Genomic DNA, 27,912 nt, shown 5'->3' with positions numbered 1-27,912 from the left:
TATCCTGTTCCGGCCGTTCCTGACAACAAGTCAAAAATGGCGGACAATTGTCCTAGTAAAGGTGATATGCAGCTGGTTTTCAAACGATTGCAGTCAGTTAATACAAATAAGGTTCGCATTCTTATAAAATTATATCATTTCCAATTGTGATAATTTGTTTTTACTAATAGGATTTGGTTAAGAAGTATTTAGTTTGACGTAGGATTAACATGTGACGAAGGCATGTTTTAGTTAATTGTGCATAGCTTGCGTGTTCCTGATTTGAAATTAATATTTAAACATTGTGAATTTTTGAGGGAAGACTGACCAGTAAGTATAGTGGTCCAAAGGTATATTGATGCGTGGAATAGAGGTATCATCACCATCTCTGTGTTACGGAATCGAGACTACGTAGTAATTTCCCATTTTCAGGTGTGCTTTGATTGTAATGCCAAGAATCCTACATGGGCCAGTGTCACATATGGCGTTTTCATATGTATTGACTGCTCTGCTGTACACAGAAGTTTAGGTGTCCACGTCACATTTGTTCGCTCTACTCAGCTGGACACAAATTGGACATGGCTTCAGCTGCGACAGATGCAGCTTGGAGGAAATGCAAATGCGGTGAGTAAAGTCATTTCTGTAATATAGTTTTGGAATTATGTTCGTTTGAAACAACAGAAGGCCTAGCATATTGTAACGTGCTATCTTACAGACATCACTGTGCAAAGTTAACAGCTAACAGTGAGTTTCCAAGGTTACAACAAATACATGGAGAGTTCCCACAGTGACAAACACAAGTCACAGTGGGCTGTTGCCTGGGACAACGAACGCGTTTCCTAGGAGTTGAAAGGAAACAATTTGTTCAAAGTGTTGAATGACAACAGAAGGTTCATTGCATAGCAACAGCCGAGGTTATAAAAGCCTGTGTGGAGGCGGGGTCGAATACCTCCACCGTGACCCTGCGAGTCGTAAGAGGCGAGGAAAAGGGAAGTCTCAAATCTTAGACAGTAAAATATGGTCGCGAGTCTCAAGGGACTTGGACCCGAGAAAGACTGCGCTGGCAAGGGCCAGCAGCATATAGAAGACAGACCCGTCCTCTCGTCAGAGAGGGCGCCCCACAAAAGTGAGACCGTAAATGTCAAACAGTAATAAATATCATTGGGGCTCAACACCAAGACGTACTGACTGACTGACCGTCAGTCGCAGTGTGACTTCGACTTCGACTTTGGTTGAATACCTCCACCATGACCCTGCGAGTCGTAGGAGGTGACAAAATGGGAAGTCTCTTATATGAGACAGTAAAATATGGTCGCGAGTCCCAAGGGACTCAGACCTGAGATAGACTGCACTGGCAACGGCCAGCGGCATATACAAAAGGCAGACCCGTCATCTCATGAGAGAGGGCGCCCCACAAAAACAAGACTGTAAATGCCAAACAGAAGTAAATAATCTGGGGCTCGACACCAAGACTTACTGACTGTCAGTCGCAGTGTGACTTGGACTTCGGACCAGTTAGTTCTTAGGGTAGCTCCAAGTATAGCAGAAGCCAGCTCACATTTGAGAAAGGGAATAGAAGTCTTCACCGAGATAGTGGTGCAAGAAGTAATTATAACAGTGAAGTAGAGGATAATAATTGTACTTGAGTGTGTAAACGCTTGTGTTCAATAAATATTCACTGAATGCGAGACCTACGTGGAAGTTATTTGTCCCATAACATGGGCAACATGCTACAATATATTAAGTCACCACTATGGACACCTCAAATCTAACATACCTTTGTAATATTTATCTTATTTTAGTTAACCTTCTTCCGACAACACAATTGCACAGTAGCTGATTCCCAGCAGAAGTACACATCTCGTGCTGCTCAGCTCTACAGAGAGAAACTGCGTCAAATGGCCATTCAAGCAATGAGGCTTCATGGGACTAAGGTAGAAATTGTGTTTTTTTAATTCGCATAGTGGGGGGTGGAGTCCAGTTGGGTCCACTTAGCACCGTGGCCACTGATTGGCCTATTGTACCTGCTCCGGCTAATTATGATGATGGAGAATTTGGTGGAATGAAGATTGGCAGGGGAAACCGAAGTACTCTGAGAAGACCTATCCCAGCGCCACTTTGTCCAACACAAATCCCACTTGACCAGACCCAGGTTTGAACCCGGGCCGCCACGGTGGGAAGCCAGCGACTAATCGCTTGAGCTATGGTGTGCCCTTAGAAATTGTGTTAGTATTGGTGTTAAGAGGTTTTAATCTGGCAGGTTGAAAGCTGTGTATGCTTTTGAAGTCTTGTAGATTATTGCTAATGTTTTGGAGGAACCCCTTGACTCCATCTCCGTGGTATCCAGCTACATGGCATTACATCCAAGAAGACAGTAAGCTTCATAAATTGTTCATATGTTATCATCTTGTAGTTTGCAGGTTAACTGATCATATTCAGAGGACAAGAGTACATTTTTGCAAAAGAAATAACAATTTCTTTGTACTGTCTTTATAGAGTACATCATGTTGTGCAATCAAACAAATGTAATTGCCATGTTCCATCTATGCAACCCTTTAAGAATGTATACCCATTCAACTCTTTATTAAAAATCGCAACATGTTTCAACCATCCTACTGGTCATCAGCAGGTGATATAATACTTACAGTCAAATGGGTATAGATTCATAAGAGTTGCATGGACGGACCATGGCAATTAGATTAGATTCTTTGTACCAGATGAAGCAGATAGGTTATTATTAGAAAGGAGTCTATTCTTCCAACTTTATTTCTTTGTTTATTGGAACAGCTTGACTTCGGGTCACATCATGAGGCTACCATAGTTTCTCCTTCTCAGAATACATCATCACTTTCTGTGGTGAGCATTGTCACAAAGTTTCATAAATGAGCAGACAAGTATTTTATATATTGATACTACTGCCCGTACATGCAGCTTGTTTACTTACACATTGCACGTTGTTTTTGGACTGTTTTTACATTTATTTTGCGATTTTGTTTTATATTAGCTTATTAACAGCATGTACCAGAATTGTGCTTCACATTAATCACGTTTAGAAGTAACTATGGAGCTGAGAGCCCTTAATTATGGTATTCACAAGAACCTGTCCCTCAGATCCACGTCCTGAGCCAAATAAAAGCAGTCTGTGCATTTTCACCATATATCTTTTAAGATCCATTTAAATATAATGCCTCTCATCCAGACCTATGCATGCTACATGCCTCACTCATTCCATTTTGCTTGATTTAATCATTCTCATTACATACAGAGAAACTGCAAGTTTGTTAGCGGGGGAAAGAATTTAAATGATTTACCTGTTCAGAAAATATTGCAGCTAAATAACTCATAACTGAAGAGTACTTGCCTTGAGTGCTTACTAGCAGTTCCATGTTCCATGTGTTGGTAGCGTATGCTGTGAAACTGTGGATTCAAGGACGTTACACTTATAAATCAAAGCTCTTGCTTATACACATAAAGAACATTGTTTTATGAAATTTGAGATTCTCATGACAGTGAATATTAAGGATAATGACCTTATGGGGATCTGATGTGTTGGAGTTTGGTAGATGGTTACCAATCTGGTACCTCCATCTTAAGGGTAGAACTGCCAGGAACATCAATAACCATTACCAGACTACATGGTGTCACATCCCAGAAGGCTGTAATCATAATATTACAGTTTTTGGAAATGTAAGTGTTTGGATACTATCAGAAGTGTGTTTCACATTGTTATTTTTATTAGGTTTGATTACATACTGAAGAAAGCTGTCTTCAGGGACGTGGCACTGTGTAGATATTGTGTTAACCGACGTTTTGGAGGGACGTATCGTCTCCATCTTCATGGTAGAAGAAAAAAGAAGAAAATCCGCAAGCGAAGAACCGGTGTGAGGTGTGCTGGTTCTTCGCTTGCGGATTTTCTTTTTTCTTCTACCCTGAGGATGGAGGCGATACATTCCTCCCAAACGTCAGTTAACACAATATCTACACAGTGCCACATCCCAGAAGACTGCTTTCTTCATAGTCACTGCCGTGAAAATCTCAAATCTTACATGATTACATACTGTCCAATATAACTACATACGAGGGGCAACCCAAGAAAAAACGGAATTTGTTTATAAAAAATTCTGTATTTATTTTTACATAACAAAACCCCCTTCAAGGTACTCTCCATTTGATTCAATCACTTGTCCAAACGTTTTTTCCATTGATCAAAACATTTTTTAAATTCATCGCTGGTGATGCCTTTTAGTGCTTCCATCATTTTTTCTTTACATTTTAAACATCAGCAAAACGTTTTCCCTTGAGATCTCTTTTCGTCTGAGGAAATAAAAAAAGTCGCATGGGCAAGATTGGCTGAGTACAGGGTGTGAGGCAAGGGTGTCATGCCATTTTTTGGTCAAAAATCGCTGCACACAATGCTGTGTGGGCAGGCATGTTGTCATGATGAAAGAACCGTTCACCTGTTTGCCACAAATCAGGACATTTTCTCCTTAAACCAGTGGTTCTCAAACTTTTTACCTGTGAGCGCCCCCCCGACAAGAGAAAATACTCTCAGGCCTCAGCCTGTTTTTTTTATCAAAATAGAAGTCATTGCATGTTTGACATTTTATTCGGTTTATTTTGTGTTTTTCTACATACTATTTAGCAGTTTTTTTTACTCAAAATTAAAGTATCACAATATTATGCCTACAATAAAAATTAGTTTTAACACCTGCAATTAACGAAAATACGTATTGAAATGAAACAGTATTTAACTAACAAGTATTTAATTATTTTTTTCTGCAAAGAAAATCAAACATTTAAATGTCAAAGTTCAGTGTGATGGATGGGCCTGCTTTTGAGAACAAAGTTTATCAAAACGTGGTGTAATACTAGAAATGGCCACTCTAAATTCTTTAGCAATATTTAGCCTTGAGAGATACTTTGACTTTGTAGCTGCCAAAGCAGAAAAGCCTGTCTCGCATAAGTAAGTTGTTGCCAAAGGAATCAGGATCTTCATTGCTTTTTGGCTCAAAGTTGGGAATTCCTTGCCAATATGTATCCAGAACTCCAACAAAGACAATTCCTTAAATTTACTTTTTAATGAAGTATCACTAGTGAGATCGATTAGTTCTTGCTCATTTACATTCAGAGATGATGGCCCAGGAGCATTTTCGAATGGATTTTTAGTCAAATTAAATTCATCAAAATCATTGCAAAAGTATTTCTTGAAATGAACTTTCAACATTATGAGATGATCAAGTAGGCAGCTTTTTATGTCCATTGGAAGCACTGGATTATCAGTGTCTTGTACCATTGACACCAGAGTAGGGAACATGTCTAGTGTGTCACATTCCATACTGTTTCTCCAGAGCTCTAATTTTCTCGTGAATGCCTTCACTTTGCCATTCCAAGAAAGTCCAGTTGCCTCATTCCCATGAAGTGAAGTGTTGAGGATATTTAGTTTCTCAGATATATCTGAGGTAAGCCATTTTCAATAAAAAATCCTTGTTGCTGAAACTGCCAGTGAGTGATTTTCCCCATTTAAAAAACAGAACACCTCATGCCTCAGCTCAAACATTCTCTTTAATACCTTGCCTCTTGAAAGCCATCGAGCAGTGTGTTCGACACCCATTTCCTCATACAGCATTTTAAAAAGTCTAGACTTCAAAGGATTTTTCTTCATAACATTGACGGTTTTTACAGCCATCTGCAGCGCTTAATGAAAGGGTGGGCTGAGTTCTTTAGCTGCCAGAGCCTCCCGATGTATCATACAGTGAGTCCATACTGTTTCGGGAGCAATAGCTTTAATTTTTGCTTGTAATCCAGCACGGACTCCAGACATTGAATGAGCTGCATCTGTACATATGCCAGTGCACTTATCCAATGATATCCCATTTTCATTAAAGAAAGCATTAATCATGTCGAAAAGGCTTTGAGCTGTTGCTGTTTTCAAGATAGGCTCACAGAAAAACAATTCCTCGCATATTACACTCATCAACAAAACGAACGTACACAGTCAAATGAGCATTTTTATGAATATCAGTCGCTTCAACCATTTGAAGTGCAAAGCACTTGTTACGCAACTTCTCAATTAAATGCTGACGTAGATCATCAGAAATGTCTGAAATTCTTCTACAAACTGTGTCATTAGAGAGGGGGATATTTTTCAATTGTTGAGCAGAAGAGTCGCCCAATATTGTTGATACTATGTCAATCGCTGCTGGTAAAATCAGTGTTTCTGCAATTGTGTGTGGTTTCTTGCATTTATCAATTCTATGAGAAACCTGGTAAGAGGCTAAAAGGGCCTTAGAAGTCACATTTGTTATTTTAGCAAATTTCTGTTGGGTGGACTTTAAACCACTAAGCTTTCTAACAAAAAAAATATTTTGGTTTGTTTGTAAACTTCGAATATTTGGTTTCAAGATGTCTCTTTAATTTATCAGGTTTCATACTATCTGAAGCTAAAAGACTTGGACAGACATTGTGGACGTTCTTCGTCATTGATCACAGTTTACGTAAAGCCTAGTGATGAATAGTTCTCATCATACCTTCTCGTTTTCACACTCCAAGTAGCTTCTTTCCCACCACTAGCTGAAGGAGCACTGGTGTCTTCATTTCCATCACTAATCAGGAAACGCTTCATGATCAATTGTTCATAATCAAGTCAACTTCGAGAGGTAAACAAATCAGCACAACTGCACTGAAACGTTGAATGCATAAGAACACATCAAACAGGCATACCCATCGATCACCGTTGAGTCTGGCGACAAACTGCCTGCTCCTTGCCCAGCAGGCACCAGTGAGATGACACAAGTTGCTGCTTTCAGCTGCATGTGTACAGTGCTGCCTGGAAGAGGATGCGGCTGCTGCCGAACTATCAGCACTGTCTCTGGCATACGCGTTTTATAATTTCCAGTAAAGAGAATAATTATTAGTTATTTTGAAATTCATGATAATTTGCCTGTACTCATCAAAAGCTTTTCTATGTGTATTTTTATTCTTTGTCACTTTTCTAATTGATAGGGTCAGTTTTAATTTTTATCTGTAGGAAAGTATGCTGCACCCCCCTTTCAAGTCCTTCACGCCCCCCTGGGGGTTGCGCCCTACAGTTTGAGAACCACTGCCCTAAATGGTTATGCAACCTTTTCAAAGCTTCCAAATAATAATTCTGGCAATCTTCCAGAATGATTTGATAAGTTTTTGTCATGTTTTCATCAGTTCGGGCAGTCAAAGGACATCCACTTCGAGGTTGATCATCAGTTGACATTTTGTCACATTTGAAACAGGAGAACCATTTGTAAATTTGTGTTTTACTCATAGCGGCTTCCTTGTATGCTGTTTGTAGCATAACAACCATTTCTGCTGCTGTTTTCCCCAAAAGGAAACAAAATGTCACAGCAGCACGTTTGTGTGAATCAGCCATTAAAAAATAGACAAATTATAAAAAAGTCACTTAAAAAATTCACCAAACACTAACATAGACTTCTCTGATGACACCAGCCAGCATACTGATTCAGGAAGGTGCTGCAAGCAACCAGCTAGTGGCGGAAGCCTGTACTACTAGCACCCTGCCTTCTAGAAACAAATTCTGTTTTTTTTGGGCCCCCCTTTGTAGTTTGAGAAAGATTCTAAAATTAGTCTATCACCTCGGTTCATCAGAGTTAAGGCAGATGTTGAAGTATGTTGTGCCACATTATCATGTACTGTTGCTGCATTCATTTTAGCTGAAATTTATATCTGAGAATCGAAGTTGCTATTTGTGTGTGTCTTATGTATATATTTTTGTGTGTATGCACATGTGAAGTTCAAGAGAGACATCAGTATAATTGTTGCAGAATGTCACAGCAGTATATCTCACTGTTGCTTTGAATGGCAAGTGTTTCTACTTTAAAAAAGTAAGTTACCATGTCACCACAGATAATCAACTCTACAGTTGGAGAAAAATGAGCAGTGTAGGGCATATAGCTTGTCCGCTTTCATATACCCCACAGCTGTTGAAGAAATATTTCAATTCTTGACCAAGTAGTTAACAAAATGCACGTTTTACCCAGAAGTGAGGAGTTTCTCACATTTCTGACCATAAGTATTAATGCCTTCTGGGTTATAATATGATAGTGTGATAGATAATAAGTAGCAGCATTTTGGAGGGACTTTATTCTGTCTCTGTCTTCAGGGTAGCAGAATAAGCCAAGCATTCGTCTTCTTCCGTTTCTCTGTTTCTCTACCAGATCTTCTGTTCCCAGCTACCCTGAAGATGTAGGCAGGCACTGATTTCTGTGAAACATCAATGCTTCTCTGCCAGACTGTATGGCGTCACATTCCTGAAGGCAGTAATCTTGTTTTTTTGAAGAGTTTGCAGTTACACTAACTGGCTGGGAGATTTCTTTCTCCATGGACATATTTTTCTACAATGAGACCATGGGTTGAAGCCCCACATTACTCCCCGCCACATCCTCCTCCAAGATATCTCCTTGTATTCCCCTCCAGTCATCTAATTCAGAGGTTCTCTGAACTATTCAAGTGTGAGCACACCCTAGCAGCACATTGCAAACTCAAGGAACCCTTATCCTTCCATGTTATAAATTATCTGCATTAGAACAGGTTGAAATGAAGTAATTTATTGAAAATGTTTTTATGTCTATACCATGTTCATGAAATGTTTAATACCTGTTAAAATATGTTTTCTTACCTGTCGTTAAATGACAGGAATGGCTGGGTCACCAATATGTAACTAGCATAGACATCTGTGCTGTTTCTAGTCCAAAATATTTGTTATACCATTATTCCAGATAAACGGATTTTATGAAATACTAAAAATATTCAGTACACTATTTTTTCCTTCAAACTTATAATAAGAAAACAAAAATAATCTTGTGGACTGCTGTGGGTCGCTGGACCACATTTTGAGAACCACAGCTCTAGTCGTTGCTTCACAGGAATGTTGGTAGTGATAACGACATTCTAGCCTTTGCTAGCAGCAGGCACTTTGGGCTGGTTTGACATTTGCAAGAGGAGGCTGGAATGAAAGACAGCAGGCAGTAGGCAGAAAGGAGGGAATGTTGAGTGTTGTCATTTCCACCATCAACAGGGCTTCTTTCTGGGGCCTCAGTACAGTCAAGTGTTTGTTATGTTTGATTTGTGATGTGTCATGTAACTTCTTGTCTGGTGTGCCACCTTTGCTGATTTATTTGTTATGTACACCAACTTATTCAGACTGCCCCATTTGCCTTAATTGCTAGTGTGTGTATGTTGAAATTCTTGTGGCTAGCTTCACTTGGACACAGCGCCTGAACACACCGAACCGGAGGAAAAGAAGGAGGAAGATTTCTTCGCAGCAACATTAAATACTGATGGTAGTATTAATTGTACTGAAGAAAATGAAGACCACCTCAAGGTGCAAGCACCAGAGGTATGTTTTGTTGAATTTTGGTAGAAAGACACCATTAATGCAAACCAACATGGTTCATGTAGTTACTATAGGATTCTGACGATGGTGTATAACACACTGATATATTGGGTTTTTGGACTTTATCCATCGTCCTGGTTTTTAAGATAACAAAAACACGACGTTTCGGAAACTGGATCTGTTTCCGTCCTCAGGTGAAGGAAAACACCTATTCAGTTGGGTCCATTAGAAGCTCTTTCTAACGGACCCAACTGAATAGGTGTTTTCCTTCACCTGAGGACGGAAACAGATCCAGTTTCCGAAATGTCGTGTTTTTATTTGTTATCTTAAAAACCAGGACGATGGATAAAGTCCAAAAACCCAATATATCAACATGGTTCATGACTGAAAATGATAAGGTAATGTTAAATACATGGTAGAGGAACATTTTGAGGAAGGTGTTTAGAATGGCTGAAAATCCAAAATGCTTGAGAATGTTCACTGAGTCTCCAATATTGAATTTAAAGAACAGCTTTCTAGTGGTGTAGGCACTGGTAGTAGGTTATAAACAGGTGGACAGAATTAACTTCCATATGTCTCTTTTTTTAAGTTTGTAAAGAACACCTGAAAATGACAAGAGTATTGGAGTTCTACAAGAAAGTTGGGTTTCAGTGAAAGGTTGATGTTATGAAGTACTGGGGTTTTACATGAATTACATTAGTCATTATGAAGTATTGGAGTTTTACATGAATTGCATTTGGGTTTCAGTGAAAGGTTGTCATTATGAAGGACTGGAGTTTTACATGAATTACATTAGTTGGGTTTCAGTGAAAATTTTTCGCAGTACTGAGGGGGTTGAACTAGAGTGTCCATCTCTGTGAGTTTGATAGTCTCGTAAGATCCACGATTCTCTATCCTCATTTTATGAGGCAAGTGAACAGATTGGGCAATTATATGAATACGTGAGAGTCTAGATTCTTACATTGGTGACCATAATGGTTGCTGTTTCCTGGGATGTGTATTATTTAGTATATTAGATAGCGGCCTCCGTAGTCTAGAGGTAACATTCCCACCTCATAACTCGTGGTACGTGGGTTCAAATACCCGGCGGAGGTCGTCGAATTTTTAAGGGCGGAAAAATTCAGGGAATAAGTCCTCCAGGAGGGACTTTAAGCTGTGTGTCCCGTGTCGTAACTTTACGGCATGTAAAAGAACCTCATATCCCCAAAAGGGATCACTGAGCCAAATTCCAGGACGTTTCCCGCCCAACAATAGTCTCTAAGGCCTCTGATAGATGGGGGAAGCATTATAGATACCACTAAGCAAGTGGCCAAACTCGCTTGCTCGGCGGGACTGATGGTACGCACCATTTATCGGTAGGGTATAGAGACTGGTAGAATATAGAGGGAAGCACAATAGATCAAACTGGTCGCGGTGCATGGGGAAACCCACCCTCTCTAAATAACTAACTAATAACTAGTATATTAGATCATTGCCAGTATTGTGGTGTCTCAGTCTTCAGAGTGGAAGAGTAAACTGATCATTGAAAGAAGGAGTATACTATCGATACATAGATATAGGGAAAGAGAGGACAAGACAAAGGTTTTTCATGGTTTTACTCATTCCAGGAAAATATTGTGGTAATAACTCATACCAGGCCACGTCTGTGTCCTGCCATATTCGATATTGTATAAACTGAATCACTGAAAGTGTCATTAAGTAAACCAGGAATGCAGTAAATCTTGCCAGCACTCAATTGCAGTGTGTCGTCATGTTTCATTACCTTATGGTTTCTCTGCCTATTTCAGCTCTCTGCAGCAGATCCAGCAATGAGTCTCACAAGAGGCCAACCAAATGTTGAGGTTGCCTTGAGTATACAACCTGATGTAGCCCAACAAGAGCTTCGTAAGCCAACAATAGGTGGCAGGAAACCACAAGCTAAGCGTTTGGGGGTAGGGAGATTATTTATTATAACATTTGTTCATGTATCAGTAAATAATTGCATGAGCTGTAAATGGATGCAGTATGCAGGAAGTTTGGGTGGGTGTTAATGGTGTCAGACTTTAGTTTCTGTCTTGTATTGGATGACAGGAATTATGTTTAAAAAGATGATAAGCATGAACAGCTGTACAGATATGAATGAAGCTCACATGAATTATACAGAAAGAGTGTGTACGTAGACAGATTTTTCATGTTTTCCAGGCATATACTGGGGTAGTGCCTCAAATTATTCCATTACTGCTTCCTTCCATGTCCTCTCAAATTCTGTATTAATCATCATACTCTTTGACATACAGCCCCAGCTACTGACAGCATCCTTGAATGAGCTGTACATAAATTAATGTGTAAATCATTCACTATTAATTTCTTTATCATGCAGTACTGCAAACCATTTGTGTACTGTGAAATGTGGTTGGACTAGAAGGTAAGATGGCACCTGAGTTGTGAGCTAAAGTGCTTATATGGGAATTTTGAAACTCCTCTTGCCCGGCAGCTTGGGGCTAAGAAGGGAGGTCTTGGAGCCCAGAAAGTGAAGGCCAATTTTGCTGACATAGAACGTGAAGCAGCAATGGCTGACCAGTTGAAAGTTCAAGCAGCCGAGGAAGCAAAAGTCATGGCAGAGAGAACCGCGGAAGAGGAACAGAAGCAGGTAATCCACTCATTTTAGACTTTCTCAGTGGTTCATAGGTGACAGTTGGTTCTGCCCATGTATTTTTCTATCATGCAGATATGGGCAGTGCTCCCAGCATACTGGAGAGCATGTACAACATGTTTGTAATCATTTGGTTCTTTATAAATATTTGTTAAATTTGTATTGTTAAACATTTATTCTTCACTAGCTGTGCCCGGCCACGCCTTGCTGTGGCTCAGTCTGCCCGTTCTTCCCCAGTTTGATTTTAAATTACTCGACGCATTGCTTCCGCCCTGCGAGTACGACAACCTAAGCTTGTTCTTAGAAAACAAAAAGAAAAACAACGAAAAATAAACTATACTTACAAAATAACTTCCACGCACATCTCAGATTCAGCAAATAAGTTATTGAACACTCACTTTTACACCAGCGAGCACAATTATTATCACGTCCAGTATCACCGAAAATTTCTTCGGAGCTGGACTATTATAACCCGGTTTCGGACGCAATAGAGGGCACTTTCACCAAGGGTTCCATTTCACGTGTTCTGTGTTCGTTGCCGCAGAAATGCATTATTTCTGCTGTTTCAATGGTTCGTTGCCACGGTTATTCCAAGGCAACAATGTGCTGTTTCAACAGTTCGTTGCCTCGGTTATTCCTAGGCAACGACCCGCTGTTTCAACAGTTCGTTGCCACGGTTATTCCTAGGCAACAATCTGTTGGTATTCGATGTATAACATGTTACAGTATATTAATATTGAATACAATTAATACTTTCACCTGTTTTTACCTGTCACAGGTGTGACATCTACATAATAGGCATATAAAAACGCGCGGGTTTGAATGAAACGTGTCAAAATTTTGAAGCAATCAGTGAAGAACTTTCGGAGATCTTCGAGGAGAGCCAAACCAACAGTTACATTTTTATTTATATAGATACTAGCTGTGCCCTGCCCGTTCTTCCCCAGTTTGATTTGAAATTACTTGACGCATTGCTTCCGCTCCACGAGTACAACGACCTAAGTTTGATCTTCTGCGAGGCATTATTTGGATGAACTAAAGCAGATCGATTACACAGAAGAAGAAGAAGAAGAAGAAGAAGAAAGAAAGAAAGAAAGAAAGAAAGAAAGAAAGAAAGTTATTGCATATGTATAGATATTTATACAATGTCTTATCTTAAACACATAAATAATTGCAAAACATTAAAAAAGTAAAGAACACGAACTGGAAAACAAAGAAGAAACAAAAAAAATAAAAAATACTGATGAAATATTTCAATTCAAACGCAGATCAATCGACACAGCCCAATCCCACCGCCAATTGCACCAGAAAATAAGGGAAACAGTAAAGAAAACGAAATGAAGAACAATGAAAAATAAACTATACTCACGAAATGAACGCTATGGTAAACGACACAGCCCAATTCCAACGCAATGTAACACGAAATAATTAAATCAAAATGAAAATAAATCAAAACTGTTTCTGCTTTGATTTCACTTGGAATCTCTTGTGATACTCGTGACCCCGTGATACTCGCGTTTCCATGGAAGTATACGTGCCGGTTTCATCCGTTATTACGCAACGGAACCTATTATCCTATGCAACGGTCTGTTCTAGTGTTAATATGGAAACGACTGCACTGAAGAAGAAGAAAGAAAGTTATAACAAAAACATATGAAATTGCAAAACATTAAAAAAGGAAAGAACACGAACTGGAAAACAAAGAAGAAACAAATGAAATTAGGGACTCTTTGCCCATTTGCCCATATATATATGCTAGAAGAAGAAGGTAACTCTTTAAGAGTTTAGTGAGAGAAATTACATTGTCACATTTACATTAAATCATATTGAAGTCTTTGTGTTGAAAAGGGTACCTTTTTTCTTTGTCATCTCCTCTTCATCTCCTCCTCAACTAGCATAATTTTCAAAAGTTTTTTCAGCTCTAGCTTATGTCAGTATTTTTTTTTACTTTTGCAGATAGCTTCTATGCGGCTAGCATACCAAGACTTGAGCTTACAACAGAAGAAGGAGCAAGAGAAGCTGAAACAAGTGGATCCTGTGAAAGCTCAGCAGGTTGAGAGGTTGGGAATGGGTTTTGCCTCACGGATGTAAGTTTTGTAGAGTTAATACTGTCACGCAATTGGGTAACTGTAGATGGGTTTTGGATTCATAATTGGGTTTATTGAAGTTTTCCAACTCCTAACTACAAGTAAGCAGTATGCTGTCACAAATCACTATAGGCCAGTGTTCCGCAACCTTTTTCTACTCGCGGCACACCATGAAGTATCCATGACTCAACACGGCACACCAAAATGTTATTCCCCTCAAAAACGCATGATATCAGACAATTAATATAAATACGTAACGTGATCAACATATTACTGTAATATTATTATATTGTTATTTTATTATCATTAAACAGGAATCGACTCGTGTGTTTATTAACAATTAATGAACTTTAATTCACTGTAGAGTGTAGAAAATACACTTCTCTTACTATTAAAGTAAATAATTCTACTCATACCTTCATTGTAATACTTGTGCCTGCTTAGCTGCACACAGGCGGCTGATCCGTGGTGGAATCATTGACAGTGCAAGTCTCATTTCTTCATCAATGGATTTGAGCCGATCCCTCTTTGATGTCTTAATTTCAGTAAACGTCGAGAAGCCCAGTTCACACAAATATGTAATTGAAAATGGCAATAACACATTAACTGCCATCTCGGAGATGGCCGGGTATTCACTCCTTATTGCCAACCAAAACGTATCCAAAGGCACTTCGAGAAGTTTTAGTTTCAATGTTCTGTCTGCTTTTAAATCTGCGAGTTCCTCTTGTATATTAATCGGAAGATATTCTGAATTCACAACGAATGGATCACGAAACAAGTCAAAATCTTGTACACTCTCTCCAAAATACTTACTGAATTTCTGCTGCAGCATTTCTAACTGTTCTTTAATTGTGTCCATCACCACTTTATTGCCGTTAGCAAGTGGCCATACAGTCGGGAACATCTCAAACAACCCATCTGTAATTCTCTGTATCCACAAATTCAGCTTATTTACAAATCCCTGTATCTTGTCCATATTAGTTAGAATATTTTTGTTCCTACCTTGCATCTTTCTGTTCAGGTCATTCAATTATATGAAAATATCGGAAAAATATGCCAACTTACATACCCATTCATCATCTGCAAATAAATCCGTGTACTCATGCCCCTCAACAGTCGAAAATACACGTACCTCCTCATTAAGTTCGAATATTTGCAACTTCTGTATGTAGTAGGAGTGTAGTGTATTCTGATTCCATTTCCTGACACAAAACAGAAAAAAGCCCCGAATTTAAGGGCCGCGATTTCATGAGGTTCACGACTTACTACTTCGTCTAGCACAACTTTCAGAGAAAATGGCAAAGACTTAGCAACAATGGCTTCTCGGTGAATGAGACAGTGATCGCATCGTATGTTAGGATTTACTTTGCGTACTTTAGCTACAAATCCTTTAACACGGCCTGTCATAGAAGCGGCTCTGTATGTACAAACACTGATGCAATTCTTCCATTTTAATTGATTATGTAACACATTTTCATTAGTGATATGAAATACAGGGTTATTCAACAAGAATGAACCGATTTTATTACACAATATTTTATTAAAGGAAAGTATTACAAAACTCCAGCCAAGTCACAAGTATTCTACTCACAATCAACTTTTATTTCCTGTCTTACAAGTGTTCAGTGTGGCCACCACCTGCAGCATGGGCAACACCAATGCGATAATAGAATTCCTCCCAGGCGCGTATCAGCATATCACGATGCACTAAGTTAGTCGCTGTTGTTATTCGATGTTTAAGGTCATCGAGGTTAGTGTGTAGTGGTGGAACATAAACATGATCTTTTACATATCCCCACAAGAAGAAATCACACACGGTGAGGTCTGGGGATCTCGCAGGCCAAGCACAAAGAGCAAGGTCTTTGGTCCCCTTCTGACCAATCCATCGCTGGGGCACTTTTTCGTTTAAAAAAGCTCGGGCCATCAGGTGCCAATGGGGCGGTGCTCCATCTTGTTGAAAAATGATGTCATGCGAATCTGCTTGCAGTGAAGTGAAGAGCCAGTTTTGGAGCATATCGAGATAGGTTTGTCCTGTAACGGTGTTTCCTTCAAAGAAAAAGGGACCATAAACCTTGTCCTGAGACACAGCACAGAAGACGTTCACCTTAGGGGAATTTCTTTCGTGCTCAACTGTTTCATGTGGGTGCTCTGTTCCCCAAATATGCACATTGTGATGATTGACTGTGCCGCTCAAGTTAAAAGTTGTTTCATCACTAAAAATTAAACTTGCAATGAAGGTTTCGTCTTCCATCATCTCCAGCATCGAATCGCAAAATTCCATCCGCTTCCTTTTGTCGTCATTGGTAAGTGCCTGAACAAGCTGCAGTCTGTATGGTTTCAAATGTAGACGTACTGTTAGCACACGCCAGACAGTGGATTGAGGGATCGCAAGCTCACGGCTAGCTCGATATTTTACTCCCGCGGACTCCTTTCAGACGCAGCATGGATTCTCGCCACTTGTTCCTCTGAGACTCGTGGTCGTCCTGGACTTTTTCTTTTACACAGACACCCACTCTCTTGAAACTGTCGAAACCACCGTCGAATGTTCTTAGGACAGGGCTGATTAACGAATTGCCTTCGAAAAGCATGCTGCACCATGACAACCGAATTTGTTTTTGCGAACTTGAGAACGCAGAACACCTTTTGCTGAGGACTCGCCATTCTGAGGGTAAACGAACGACTGAGCATTGCCGGAAGAGTGATGCGACTTCAGCGCCCCTGTGGCAGCCATTCACAACTCAGATAACTCCTTTTTCAAATGGTCACTGACTCATTCCATGATGATGCTTGAGAACTGAAGCAATGCGTCATGAAATCGGTTCATTCTTTTTGAATAACCCTATACTTATTCACTGGTGGCTCGCTTGGGAAGAAATTTGTTGCAGTTACATCTCAATCGATGTATCGAATGTAAGCAAGAAGTTGTGCATGGCCACTAATATCGGTGGACTCGTCGCTTTGAGCAAGAACTTCTGACTGCTGTTGATTTTCTCCTTCATAATGGCTTCAGTGTCACTGGACATGTCAGTAACTCAGCTTCTAACAAACGGGCAATTACCAAAACAACGTTATAAAAGAGGGAAACCCTTGCTAATCCCTGAAGTTTTAGGGAAAAACACATACACAGAACATGTGGCAAGTATATCAAAGAAGCCGCGCAGATGCGAGAAAAATAAAAATAAATCAGTAATGAAAATTATGATATATCAACAACTGTGAGTAAATAATTTACCTTTAATTTCTTAGAATACAACATTACTGTGCATAAAAAATCATGGCATGTAATAAAGAATAAACAAGCATAATCTTATTTAATCAGTGCAGTGGCTGAGAATAAAATACAAGCATATGAAACACGGTAACTGGGATAAAATAAAACTAATAAAATTCGATGGTTAATTTCTTACAATAGGCAAAAGTTCACGTCACACCTTTCACCTTGTGATGGCACACTGGTTGCGGAATACTGCTATAGGCCACACTGGATCTTCTCAGTCTGTTACATTCTTCACTAGCTCTTCCTTGGTAGCTTCTTCCAGTGGCGGACATTCCCCTTCCTCTGGATTCACGAAATGTCCCCAGCTTCTCACAGTAACAGTTCACAACTGAACCCCAGTGGTTATCTAACCAAATGAAACTCCAAACTTGTCCTACTTATAACCTCTCAGCACGGACCACACAGAAGACACCACTCCTCTGTTGCAGTGCAGTTGTTGCTATGGAAAAATGCTTGTTTGTGGAGCTGTTAACTTAGCAGAGGCTGTTGTATGGTTCCATATTTTGTGATTGTTTCCTAGCAGCGGGTTTACATGCCACAATAAATTTAAACTACACTTATACAGGGTGTTTCACGACTTTAGGGCTTAACTGCAGGAGGTGATTTCCTACGTCTTTGTGATAAACAAAGTTCATATAAACATGTTAGCCAACTACGGACAGAGCGTTCTCGTTATCTCGACACTTGAGAGGTACCTAAGACGTGATGGGTTGGTATGTCAGGCCACGGCTAGTGTGGCGGCTACTGGTGTGCAGAACAGTTCTCATCTCTGTGTGTCTGTTACATTCATGACGCCATTTACATTTTCATTTGAGGAGTATGCAGATATGATTTATTTGTACGGGTTTTGTGACGGTAAGAAGGCATTGTTTGTATGGTACACCACAGTCCACATACGAGTACGCGAAGAATTGCCAGCCAGGTCTCCAGGCTTAAGCCCACTGGATTATTGTGTGTGGGGATGGATGAAAGAACTGGTTTACAGTGTGAAGGTGGCAACGTGAGATGCTTTGCATGGTCGCATTCTGGATGCCGCTGACCACATAAGAAACAGCCAGCTGAAGCTGCTACGTGCTGCCTGCACGGTTCATAACCGAGCGGCTGCCTGTATTGCGGCCAGTGGTGGCATTTTCGAAAATCACCTTTAAGCACCAATAAATTCAAATTAAAGGTAATTTCACAAAGTTACCTTTACATTCATGCTTTAAATGTGTCATGTATTATGTTGGTTTATTATTTTGTTCCGTTTATTATTCAGTAATATTCTATTCTGAGTTTAAAACAGTCAGAACTCCATAACCATCCAAAATCGGACACATGTTTATATGAACTTTTTTGATCACAAAGACCTAGGATATCACCTCCTGCAGTAATGCCCTAAAGTCGTGAATCACCCTGTATATTTATTACAGTACACACATTAAAGAATGATGCTAGGTCAACATGGCAGCCATGTGAAGTCTGTGTTGGCCGAGGCATGAGTCACTCTGAATTAAGTAACACGAGTTTATGTTTTTTGGCAGAGGTGTGAGTCACTCTGCATTAAGCGACATGAAGACTATTGAGCAAGAGAGCCCCAGCAAAGCGATTAGCAGTTCTGCAAAATCGGTGTTTGATCGAGATTCAGATCGGGATGGGTTTTTTGATGACTTCCGTTTCTCCTCACCATCTTCTGGCTTCAGCATGTGAGTTTCTTATGTGTATGTGTATTTATGCATCTGCATGCATACAGGCACTTCCATAAACTTCCCTAAATTTTATATTAAAATTTTATATATTTTCTCTGGAAATTAATATTGGAAGTTGATTATAAATGTTCGGTGTATCGTCAGAAGAAATGTTCCTGTGCCCCTGCATATCTATTCATTGAAAACATGTGGAATAATACTACTACTGGCAGTATACTTAAACCCTGAGACTTGTATACATTTGGTACCAGAGTTTTTCCTTGGCAAGAAGCTGACCACTCACCTCCATCCAGTACCAAGGTTAAGAATGTTGGAACTATACCTCAACTCCATACATTTTTATTGCATCATGTTTAATTAATTAAAACTATGAATGACAGACATTGCTTACATATATTTGCATGACCAGAATGGTTAGATGTTTATAGTGGAAAGGGGAAGCACAGCATCTTGAGAGGATGTGGAGAGGGGTCAGTCCATTGGATTTCCTTCTGTGGTGTCAGTACAGGTTCCTTCTTATCCGCGTAGGCATTAGAGCATGGTCATCATGATGCTGAGATATGTTTCCACTCCTCACCACCTGCATCAAGTCCACAGGAACCCTGATGGTGGCATCACTTGACAGTTGTGTTACCAGAGCTGCTTACAGGGGAAATGCATGGAACAAATGACTATAGAGATAGATAACATATGCAGAGTAATGACCAGTAAAGTTGTCCCTGTGCTTAACTAATGAAGCACTATGCCATGAAGATTTATGGGAAGTAGATGTATAGACCCACGTGTTCTTAACCTCGGCACTCCGAGTAGTTAGAGGTGAGTGGTAAGCCTCATGCCCCTGGTGAAAAAGCCACTGGTACCCATTGGATAGGAGGCTGGGTGGGTGCCAGAGCCAGTCCTGATGATGTGCAGAAGAGAAAATCCTTCACCCTACTGGAACTCAACCTCAGACTCCTTGGTCATCCAGCCCATAGCCATTCTCTGTACTGACTATGCTACCCTGGCATCAGTCTGTGTGGAGATTAAATTGCCACCTGTAAATGGTCTCTACTGTTTCTGGAAATGTGGCCAGATTTATCATTTTGTCTCATTGCTGTATACAGAAGAGGCAAAATGAGCCCAGATATGGATAGCATTGTATTGTATATTTTGCTGAAGTAGCAACACACTGTGGGTTGAAAACAAATCAAGCAAAGGGTGTATGGCCAAAGTAATGCAGTGATTGGATGAGATGCTGTGATAGGTTAATCCATTCGCTGAGTCATACAAATGAATGTATCAACTGAAATGAAATATCATCATCACTGGCAAAACAGCTTTATTTATGCCATAGCCTTCCTTACTAGATTCTGCCAGACTTGTCTGTTGCATCGTTCTTTAAGCCAACTGGTTTTGCTTCTTTGGATTTTGCAACAATAATACTTTTTACAGAGGAAGGTTGTGAGTCCTGCGTCCAACCCTCCAACCCAGAGGACATCATCTATATACACTCAACTCTCAGTTATCCGGGGGCGGGTAAACCGGTTTGCAGCTTAACTAGGGCTTTTTTGAGGCTTATATGTTGTTTAATATTCATTCACTTTTGTTTCACATGGTGAGTTGTAACACTATTTTTGCACTAGTGTGAACCAAGCTCTGCATTTTTTGGTTCCATTATGCTAACACAATGTTCTAGGGTAGGGGTGAAAGAATACAAGGATTTGTGGAAAGTTTCAAGGACAGATACACCGCCCCAGTTAGTCTATTTGTATCGGTCTTCAAATGCATTAGCAAAATGTCAGGGTGTAATAGGAAGCACGTTGTGTTAAGTAGTGAACAGAAACTCATGTGAGCCAGGCTTCAAAATGTTAAGCAGTGACGAAATCGTAATTTAGTGGGGGTGCAGCCAGAAGAGCGGGAAGAAAGTGAGAATGAGGAAGAGGTGGACAGTGCTGCAAGTTAGAAAATATCACATGGTGCTGCCCTTAATCATTTGGAATCATTACTAGACTATCTTGAGAGTGAAGAGAACAGTTTATTAAATGACAAGCTAATATTACGTAGGCTTCGTACGGATATCCGTAAAAAGGAAAATGCCGCGAAAAAGCAAACGACAGTATTAAATTTTAAGTGTTAAGTGTGAATATTCGTAAAAAGTGTTGGATGTTGAACACTGTGATTTAAATAACTAATTCAGTGTAATGTAAAAAAGGTATTAAATACACCATGAGATGACATAAAAATGAGGTTAAATAAATTTAAATACAGGTAGGCCTATAGTATTATGAAGGTACAGTATTACAGAACTACTTTTAATAAAATTTGTCTTAACCAGGTTTTCGATTAATCGTGATTTCCATCCCCACGATTATCCCGGATAATCGAGAGTTGAGTGTATTTACATCCCCAAGTGACAGGGTGGTCCAGTTATAACCTCCGGCACCGGGTTCCCTTTTCGTCACCTTTTACAACTTGCGGGGCCACGGTGGAGATCCTCCACACAGGATAAATGAACTATATAACTAAATGAGATTCATTGATATGTTATGAATAATGTTATAGATCAGCTGGAATGGTGCATGTTACACCAGGCATACCTCATTTTGCATATAAAGACTTAATGCAAGTTCTAAAGGTTTGAACATTGCTGTGTAAATTATTCAGATGACAGTAATCATTAAATGTGTTTTCGTACATTGTTCTGTTATATTTTATTCTAGTTCATGACATTTGAGGTTCTCAGTGCAATGACTGTGTATAGCACAGTCTTCTGGAATATGATACCGATTAGTCTGGTAGACATGTCCGTGGTGGGAGGGTACATGGAAGATGGAGTTAGTAGGTTCCTCCAGAATGTTGGTAAATGTTTACCAAACAATATGGTGTCCAATCCCAAAGGAAAGTAAATCTTTATGATCATAATTTGTTTTGGTAGGTATAAGAGTAGCCCCAGTGAAAACAAGAATCTGGAGGCAATGTTCCTTGATGGTAACACAAGTCGAGATAGATGTGGCTCGAGCAAAGGTTGGGGTTCCTTTGAACCAGAAAACAGGCAGCCATCATCAAGCAACTATGCATATGATGATCGGCCAGCCCCAAGGAGAGATCCACCTTCTGTCTCTTCTTCTTCTGTTGGTAATGAAGCACAAAAGAAGTTTGGGAGTGCCAAAGCCATTTCATCAGAACAGTTCTTCGGAGGCTCGTCAGACAACAGTGTAAGTTTTGACTTAAGAATTTTTGTACACTACAGTAATAGAAGCAGAATTGTATTTTCTTACTTTCCCTATCTCTTCTGGTTTATGGTTTCTTGTACTACAGAAAGGATATATCACATCATATCAGAAACACCCTTTTTTTCATCCAGAGTGTTGCTGCTTTCCTATGGTTACTTCAGAATATATAATAAAGGTTGATTAACTAGGGGAGGTCCTTAGTTAATGGTTGGAAATTATGCAGTAATATACCGAGCAATGAAAACAAAACTTTGCAAGTGCTTTAGTTATGAATGAAGTAGTTTGTCAGACATTCAGTGATGTTTATTAGTATATTACAATGGGAGTTAACAGTGTCAGACATTCAGTAATGTTTATTAGTATGTTACAATTTGAGTTAACAAACAGTGTCAGACATTCAGTAATGTTTATTAGTATATTACAGAGGGAGTTAACAAACATTGTCAGACATTCAGTGATGTTTATTAGTATATTACAATGGGAGTTAACAGTGTCAGACATTCAGTAATGTTTATTAGTATATTACAGTGGGAGTTAACAAACAGTGTCAGACATTCAGTAATGTTTATTATTATATTACAGTGGGAACGAAAAGCAAATCTTTCAAGATTTGAGGGATCATCAAGCATTTCTTCTGCGGAATACTTTGGCACTGGTAGCCAAAATAGTGGTGGCAGTAGCAATCTTACAACTACAGACCTGGAAGATGTTAAAGAAAGTGTGCGACAGGGTGTGACCAAAGTTGCTGGCAAACTCAGCTCAATTGCAAATGATGTCATGTCCTCCATACAAGTGAGTAAAGAAAGCTATACTCTGTCCAGTATCAAAGATTTGTTTGAATATTATCCTCATGTCTGGGTCCAGGTCTTCTCTTCAGGTTTTCAGCTTGGATTTTGTATGGATTTTCTTCTTTTCATGCTACTGTGTATAATACCCAATCACATGCATGATTTAATCATCTGATAATACTTGTTCAAGTGTGTCAGTTATGCAGTTCCTTATTGTGTAATTTTTTTATACATCTGATGACTTCCTCTCTGTTAGCTTCAGAGATATTTACCTCAGTTGAACCTCATGGGAAAATGGATTAACTCTNCTACAGCAAAACCATCAATTATTATGGGCGTTATAACGTAGGTGTGCAGCTGGACGAAACATACACGTCGAACCCCCCCAGACGATTTAAATCCCTGACGAAACATACACGTCGAACCACGGCAACGGGTTAAACCTTATGTCGCTAAAATGCATGTGGTTACTTTTTTCTAAACAACTTCAACAAAAATTGGTTTTTAAAAACGAAATTTTCAGGAACCAATAAAAAGACAATATTTTATGCAGGAAATGCCTTTCCATACCACTTTAGTAGTTTTTCTTCGTGTGATAAACATTGAAACATGAAAGTTTGCAGAGAGCCACACCACAGCTTGCACACATGACACTTGTTTCTTTTCTAATCTTGTGCTTAGCACACACGCAACACTTTCTCATGGCACCATTCTTCTTATTGTTACTGGAACATGGACCATTTTGTGAATTTTCAGGCCACCCTCTAGACGATTTGGTGGGTCTTTCACTGGTGGTCTTTTCAAGGTCGCAGGCGGAGGGGTGACTGCACTAGAGTCTGACGCAATAGATTCGTCATCCACTTCATTCCTTGACTCTTCTCCCTCTCCACACTGTTTGTTTGGTTCAGTCATTTTTTCTATACAGTCCAATATAAAATCTTTGAATTTGTAATTTCTCTTCTTGTATTTTTCGTTTGTTGTGTTCTTTTTGAATAGAATGAAACTATTCAACGCTGCCATTTGCAACAAGAAAAACACCAGTTTCTTTGTCCACTTTACAGTTTTGCGGGAACAAGGATAGTAATGCAGCATTTGATCAGCCCTGTCAACCCCTTTCATATGTTTATTGTAGTCCCCAGTTACCTCGGGTCTGCATATTTTTTCTCCTTTGCGATTCATTTTTGCAGATTCCACGATTTTTGCTGTGTGAAGAGTTGAGATAAGTTTGACGTCTCTTTTATCTCTCCACGCCTGTATGAGAACCTGCCCTTTCCTAGAAAACACAGATTCCCCTTTTTTCAAATCTTTTACGTCATTCTTTAGTTCTTTAGGAGCTCCTCTGTCCATTCTGAAGGTTCCGCACACATAGGTATTAATCTGTAATAATGTCTCACACAATTCTACACTGTTGTAATAGTTATCCTGGTAGAGATGATACCCTTTATCTAGAAGCTGTGGCCCCAACAGATCGACAACTAATTCCTTTATAGGTCTTGATGTTCCGCAATCAATTTCAAAATTCCAAATATATCCACTTGTCGGTTTACAAACAAGATAAGCCTTTATACCGTACTTATCAGGTTTATCAGGTATATATACTCTGAAGATAAGACGTCCTTTCCAAGCGATCATTCCTTCATCTATTGCAATTTCCGTTTCAGGGATATATGTGTTCCTAAATTTCCCCACTAATGAGTCTATAATTGGCCTAACTTTATACAGGCGATCTTCACAGTCAGCTGGTCGTGCATCGTTGTCAGCAAAATGAAGAAACTTTGAAATCTGTTGGAACCGCTGCAAAGACATCTTTTGTCCATACCATGGAGTGTGAAATAGGAGCCTAGTGGACCAATATTCTTCAATTTCAGGGCGTTTGTCGATTCCTGTCATGAACACAATTCCTAAGTATGTCCAGATTTCATCTGATGTGACATATTTGTAATTGTGTTCTCAAGAGTGAGGAGCTAACTCATGTGTGTTGAAGTGCTGGTGAGCATAGCGATTGGTTTCAGTTGTGATGTGATTTACTAAGTCGTCATCCAGAAAAATTTTAATCCATGAAAAGGGGTGCATTTTATGTGTTATATCAATTTTGATCCCGGAACTACTAGTAAATGGAACTATTGTTGGTACAGTGTACAGTGTACAGATGGGCATGTCAGGTACCGCAATCGTGGTAGGTAAATGTTCATGATTACTGTCTTGTGGATCATTGTCTATCACTGTATTATTGTCACTATCAACTTCATCTAATTCAGGAATCATTATTTCATCGCCACTATCATCAGCACAAATCTCGTTCACAACACTTTCCAGCTGGTCTGTAGGAACACGCCGACACTTGCTGCGAGAAGCCATGGTGAAACTGAATGAATGTGAAATATTTTCTGACCTTTTCCTTATCGGGGGTTTGTGACAGTAATATAGACCCCCACAAAGTTTACAAGGGTTCTTTACAACTATTCACAAAAACAATTATATATATGTCTTTGGTTGATGAGTGCCAAGAGAGCAAAGAAAAGCACTCAAACACGCCAACGCCAGTGAACGGCTGGCATCGCCCGGGCGTTAAAACACGCCCACGCCAGTCAAAGAGTTAATTAGTGTGGTATTGCATATATCAGAGGAAGAAATGCCCATCATTCACCTGGGTTATGGTTTCTTTCCTTGTCAGTATCACAGTTATGTAGTAGTTAAAATTTTAAAGAAGTCATGGCACTCTAATTGGAATTAAAAGTTTACTGATATGGATAAAAAAAGATTGGAAGTGTAGATTTGAATTGCATCCCAGAACTCAACCACAGTACTTGCACATCATCTGCACAGCCATCGCTCCTATGCATATTGGCGAGAGTACAGAGTGAGTTTCATAATATTATACTTGGGTGTTGTCTGTTAGGTCTGTGTTAGGACACAGAAAACAGAGAAACAAGAAACAAACATCTTTTGGCTTGTTTTGGACTTCATCCATTGTCTGGTATGTAAAAGACAAAAGACCACGACGTTTCGGAGACTGGATCTGTCTCCCGTCTTCAGGTGGGTAGGGGAGGATAACCCCACTCAGTTGGGTCCGTTAGAAAGAGCTAGTCTCAATCACTGTCCAGCGAATATCAAGATTACAGTTCTCTGAAATATGATGTTATGCAGACCAGTAGATAGGTACGAGGAACTTGCTGCCTCTATATTCATGATGGGATTGTGCCTACTGTAGGAGTCTATCTTGAAGATGGAGGGGTCATGTTTCTCCAATAAAATCACACTAATCAACCTGATTATACAGTATCGCATACCAGAATATTGTAGTGATCTTAATAATTTGTTTTATCCATGTAACATAGATATTAACATATTTTTTACTTTCCTAGGACCGGTACGGTTATTGATGCAGTGCTTGCCTGAAGATATGCAGCGTACAGGAAAATGAACCCCCTCAGTTCCACAGCAGACCTCTGGAGAAACTTCATTATGTTGGAAAGTGGACAGAATTGTGCCTTTTTCCCCCCATTATTATTTGTCAGTCATGCTCTTTTCTCTTCTGAATGTTCTTTGTCATTCCTTTATATTTTAAGAAGACAGAATGACATGTTTGTCTCCAGGCTTGGCAGTATTCTTTAAGATGACTCATAATTATGTTACTGTTAGTCATATACTCCTGGGAAAGATACACTTTGTTTGCTTGTTAACCAAAATGAGAATTTCTTTTGCACATAAACTTTGAGTTTTAGGTTATTTTATTCAGGTCATATTATCATATTACACTTTGATCCACTTCATATTGTGAATATTTTGTAAATATCATAATTTGTTGTTGCCTTAGTTTTTGTGAGCACATATAACTTTATGTATGTGAGGGTCATTTGTTTCTGTTAGTTTTTGGAAAAGTTAGGGACATTTTAAGTTGTAATAACAAATACACTCATACAATATGTGACAATTAGAATGCTGTTCTTCCTATATTTGTTTGTTTTTGGTTTGTGACTTTGTTATGTTTGAATGGTTGTGTAGTTCATGATTGCACAATGTGGGGAATGTTCTCTTGTCAATACTGCTGTTCTAGTGACTCTGTATTAGGTGCCATGCTAGAATTGACATACTAGCTGGAGGTTCAACCACCAAGTGAATAAACTTTATGTAAATAGGCACCAGAACAGATTAGTACTTCAGATTGTGATTTTTTTGGGATGTGAAGTGTCGTGTCATAAAAAGGTACCAGTGTTCTGTAAAACCCTGCTGTTTCCATCTTCAGAACATAGGAACATGACAGCTGCTCTTTTTCCCAATTTCTCTTTCTTGTATGATTATTTAATTATTTTATTTATAATTTATTTTTAACATGCTCTTTCTTCAGTTCCTTCCACATACATTTCTTTTTCTTTTCCTTGTACACAAACAGCCCATTTAAGGGACACCAATTTGTATTGGTTTGCTCATAGCCCTGATTCCAGTCGTCCCTTTCTTATGTCTTGCATCATTTGCTTTGCTTGACTCACTTTACTTCCCAGAAGATGGACACACTAGGTTCATCAAGAATGGTGGTAATCTAAAACTTATATGAGTATGTTCAAATTAAAGAAGGAATACAAATCCATACACAGACTAGGGAATATGGCATATTACTTTCATACATATTTTATTTACTACAAGTATTAGGTTTTTGGATATTATCCATCGTCTTGTATATTTTTTAAAAAACGTTTTGGAGACTGGATTCTGTCTCTGTCCTCTATTGGACCCAACTGAGTAGGTTTTGCCTATATAGGTGTCCAGAGATAGGTGCTAGCTCTATGTATTGGACCCAACTGAGTAGGTTTTGCATGAGGACGGGGACAGAATCCAGTCTCCGAAACGTGTTTTAAAAAAGAAA

At 39.3% G+C, this 27,912-nt stretch overlaps 1 protein-coding gene across 3 annotated transcripts; it reads left to right on the top strand.

Moving 5' to 3' along the window:
- LOC111874153 (ADP-ribosylation factor GTPase-activating protein 2) lies at nt 1–27,647 on the top strand. Of its 3 annotated transcripts, XM_023869396.1 has the most exons (12): nt 1–111; nt 412–603; nt 1,782–1,913; nt 2,767–2,835; nt 9,227–9,367; nt 11,152–11,295; nt 11,838–11,993; nt 13,953–14,083; nt 18,884–19,045; nt 21,963–22,242; nt 22,843–23,052; nt 26,414–27,647. In XM_023869396.1, exons 1-12 carry the CDS (start codon nt 37–39, stop codon nt 26,429–26,431), a joined length of 1,710 nt encoding a protein of 569 aa, XP_023725164.1. In that variant the 5' UTR covers nt 1–36; the 3' UTR covers nt 26,432–27,647. The 3 variants fall into 3 exon arrangements, with proteins under 3 accessions (XP_023725164.1, XP_023725165.1, XP_023725166.1); XM_023869397.1 differs by lacking the exon at nt 2,767–2,835; XM_023869398.1 differs by lacking the exon at nt 9,227–9,367.
- Nucleotides 27,648–27,912: the final 265 nt, after the last annotated feature.

The sequence above is a fragment of the Cryptotermes secundus genome, unplaced genomic scaffold (genome assembly GCF_002891405.2).
Source record: "Cryptotermes secundus unplaced genomic scaffold, Csec_1.0 scaffold26, whole genome shotgun sequence".
NCBI classification, from domain to species: Eukaryota; Metazoa; Arthropoda; class Insecta; order Blattodea; family Kalotermitidae; genus Cryptotermes; species Cryptotermes secundus.
The sequence above is the reverse complement of the archived record's forward strand: the minus strand, read 5'-3'. Positions and strand labels throughout refer to the sequence as shown.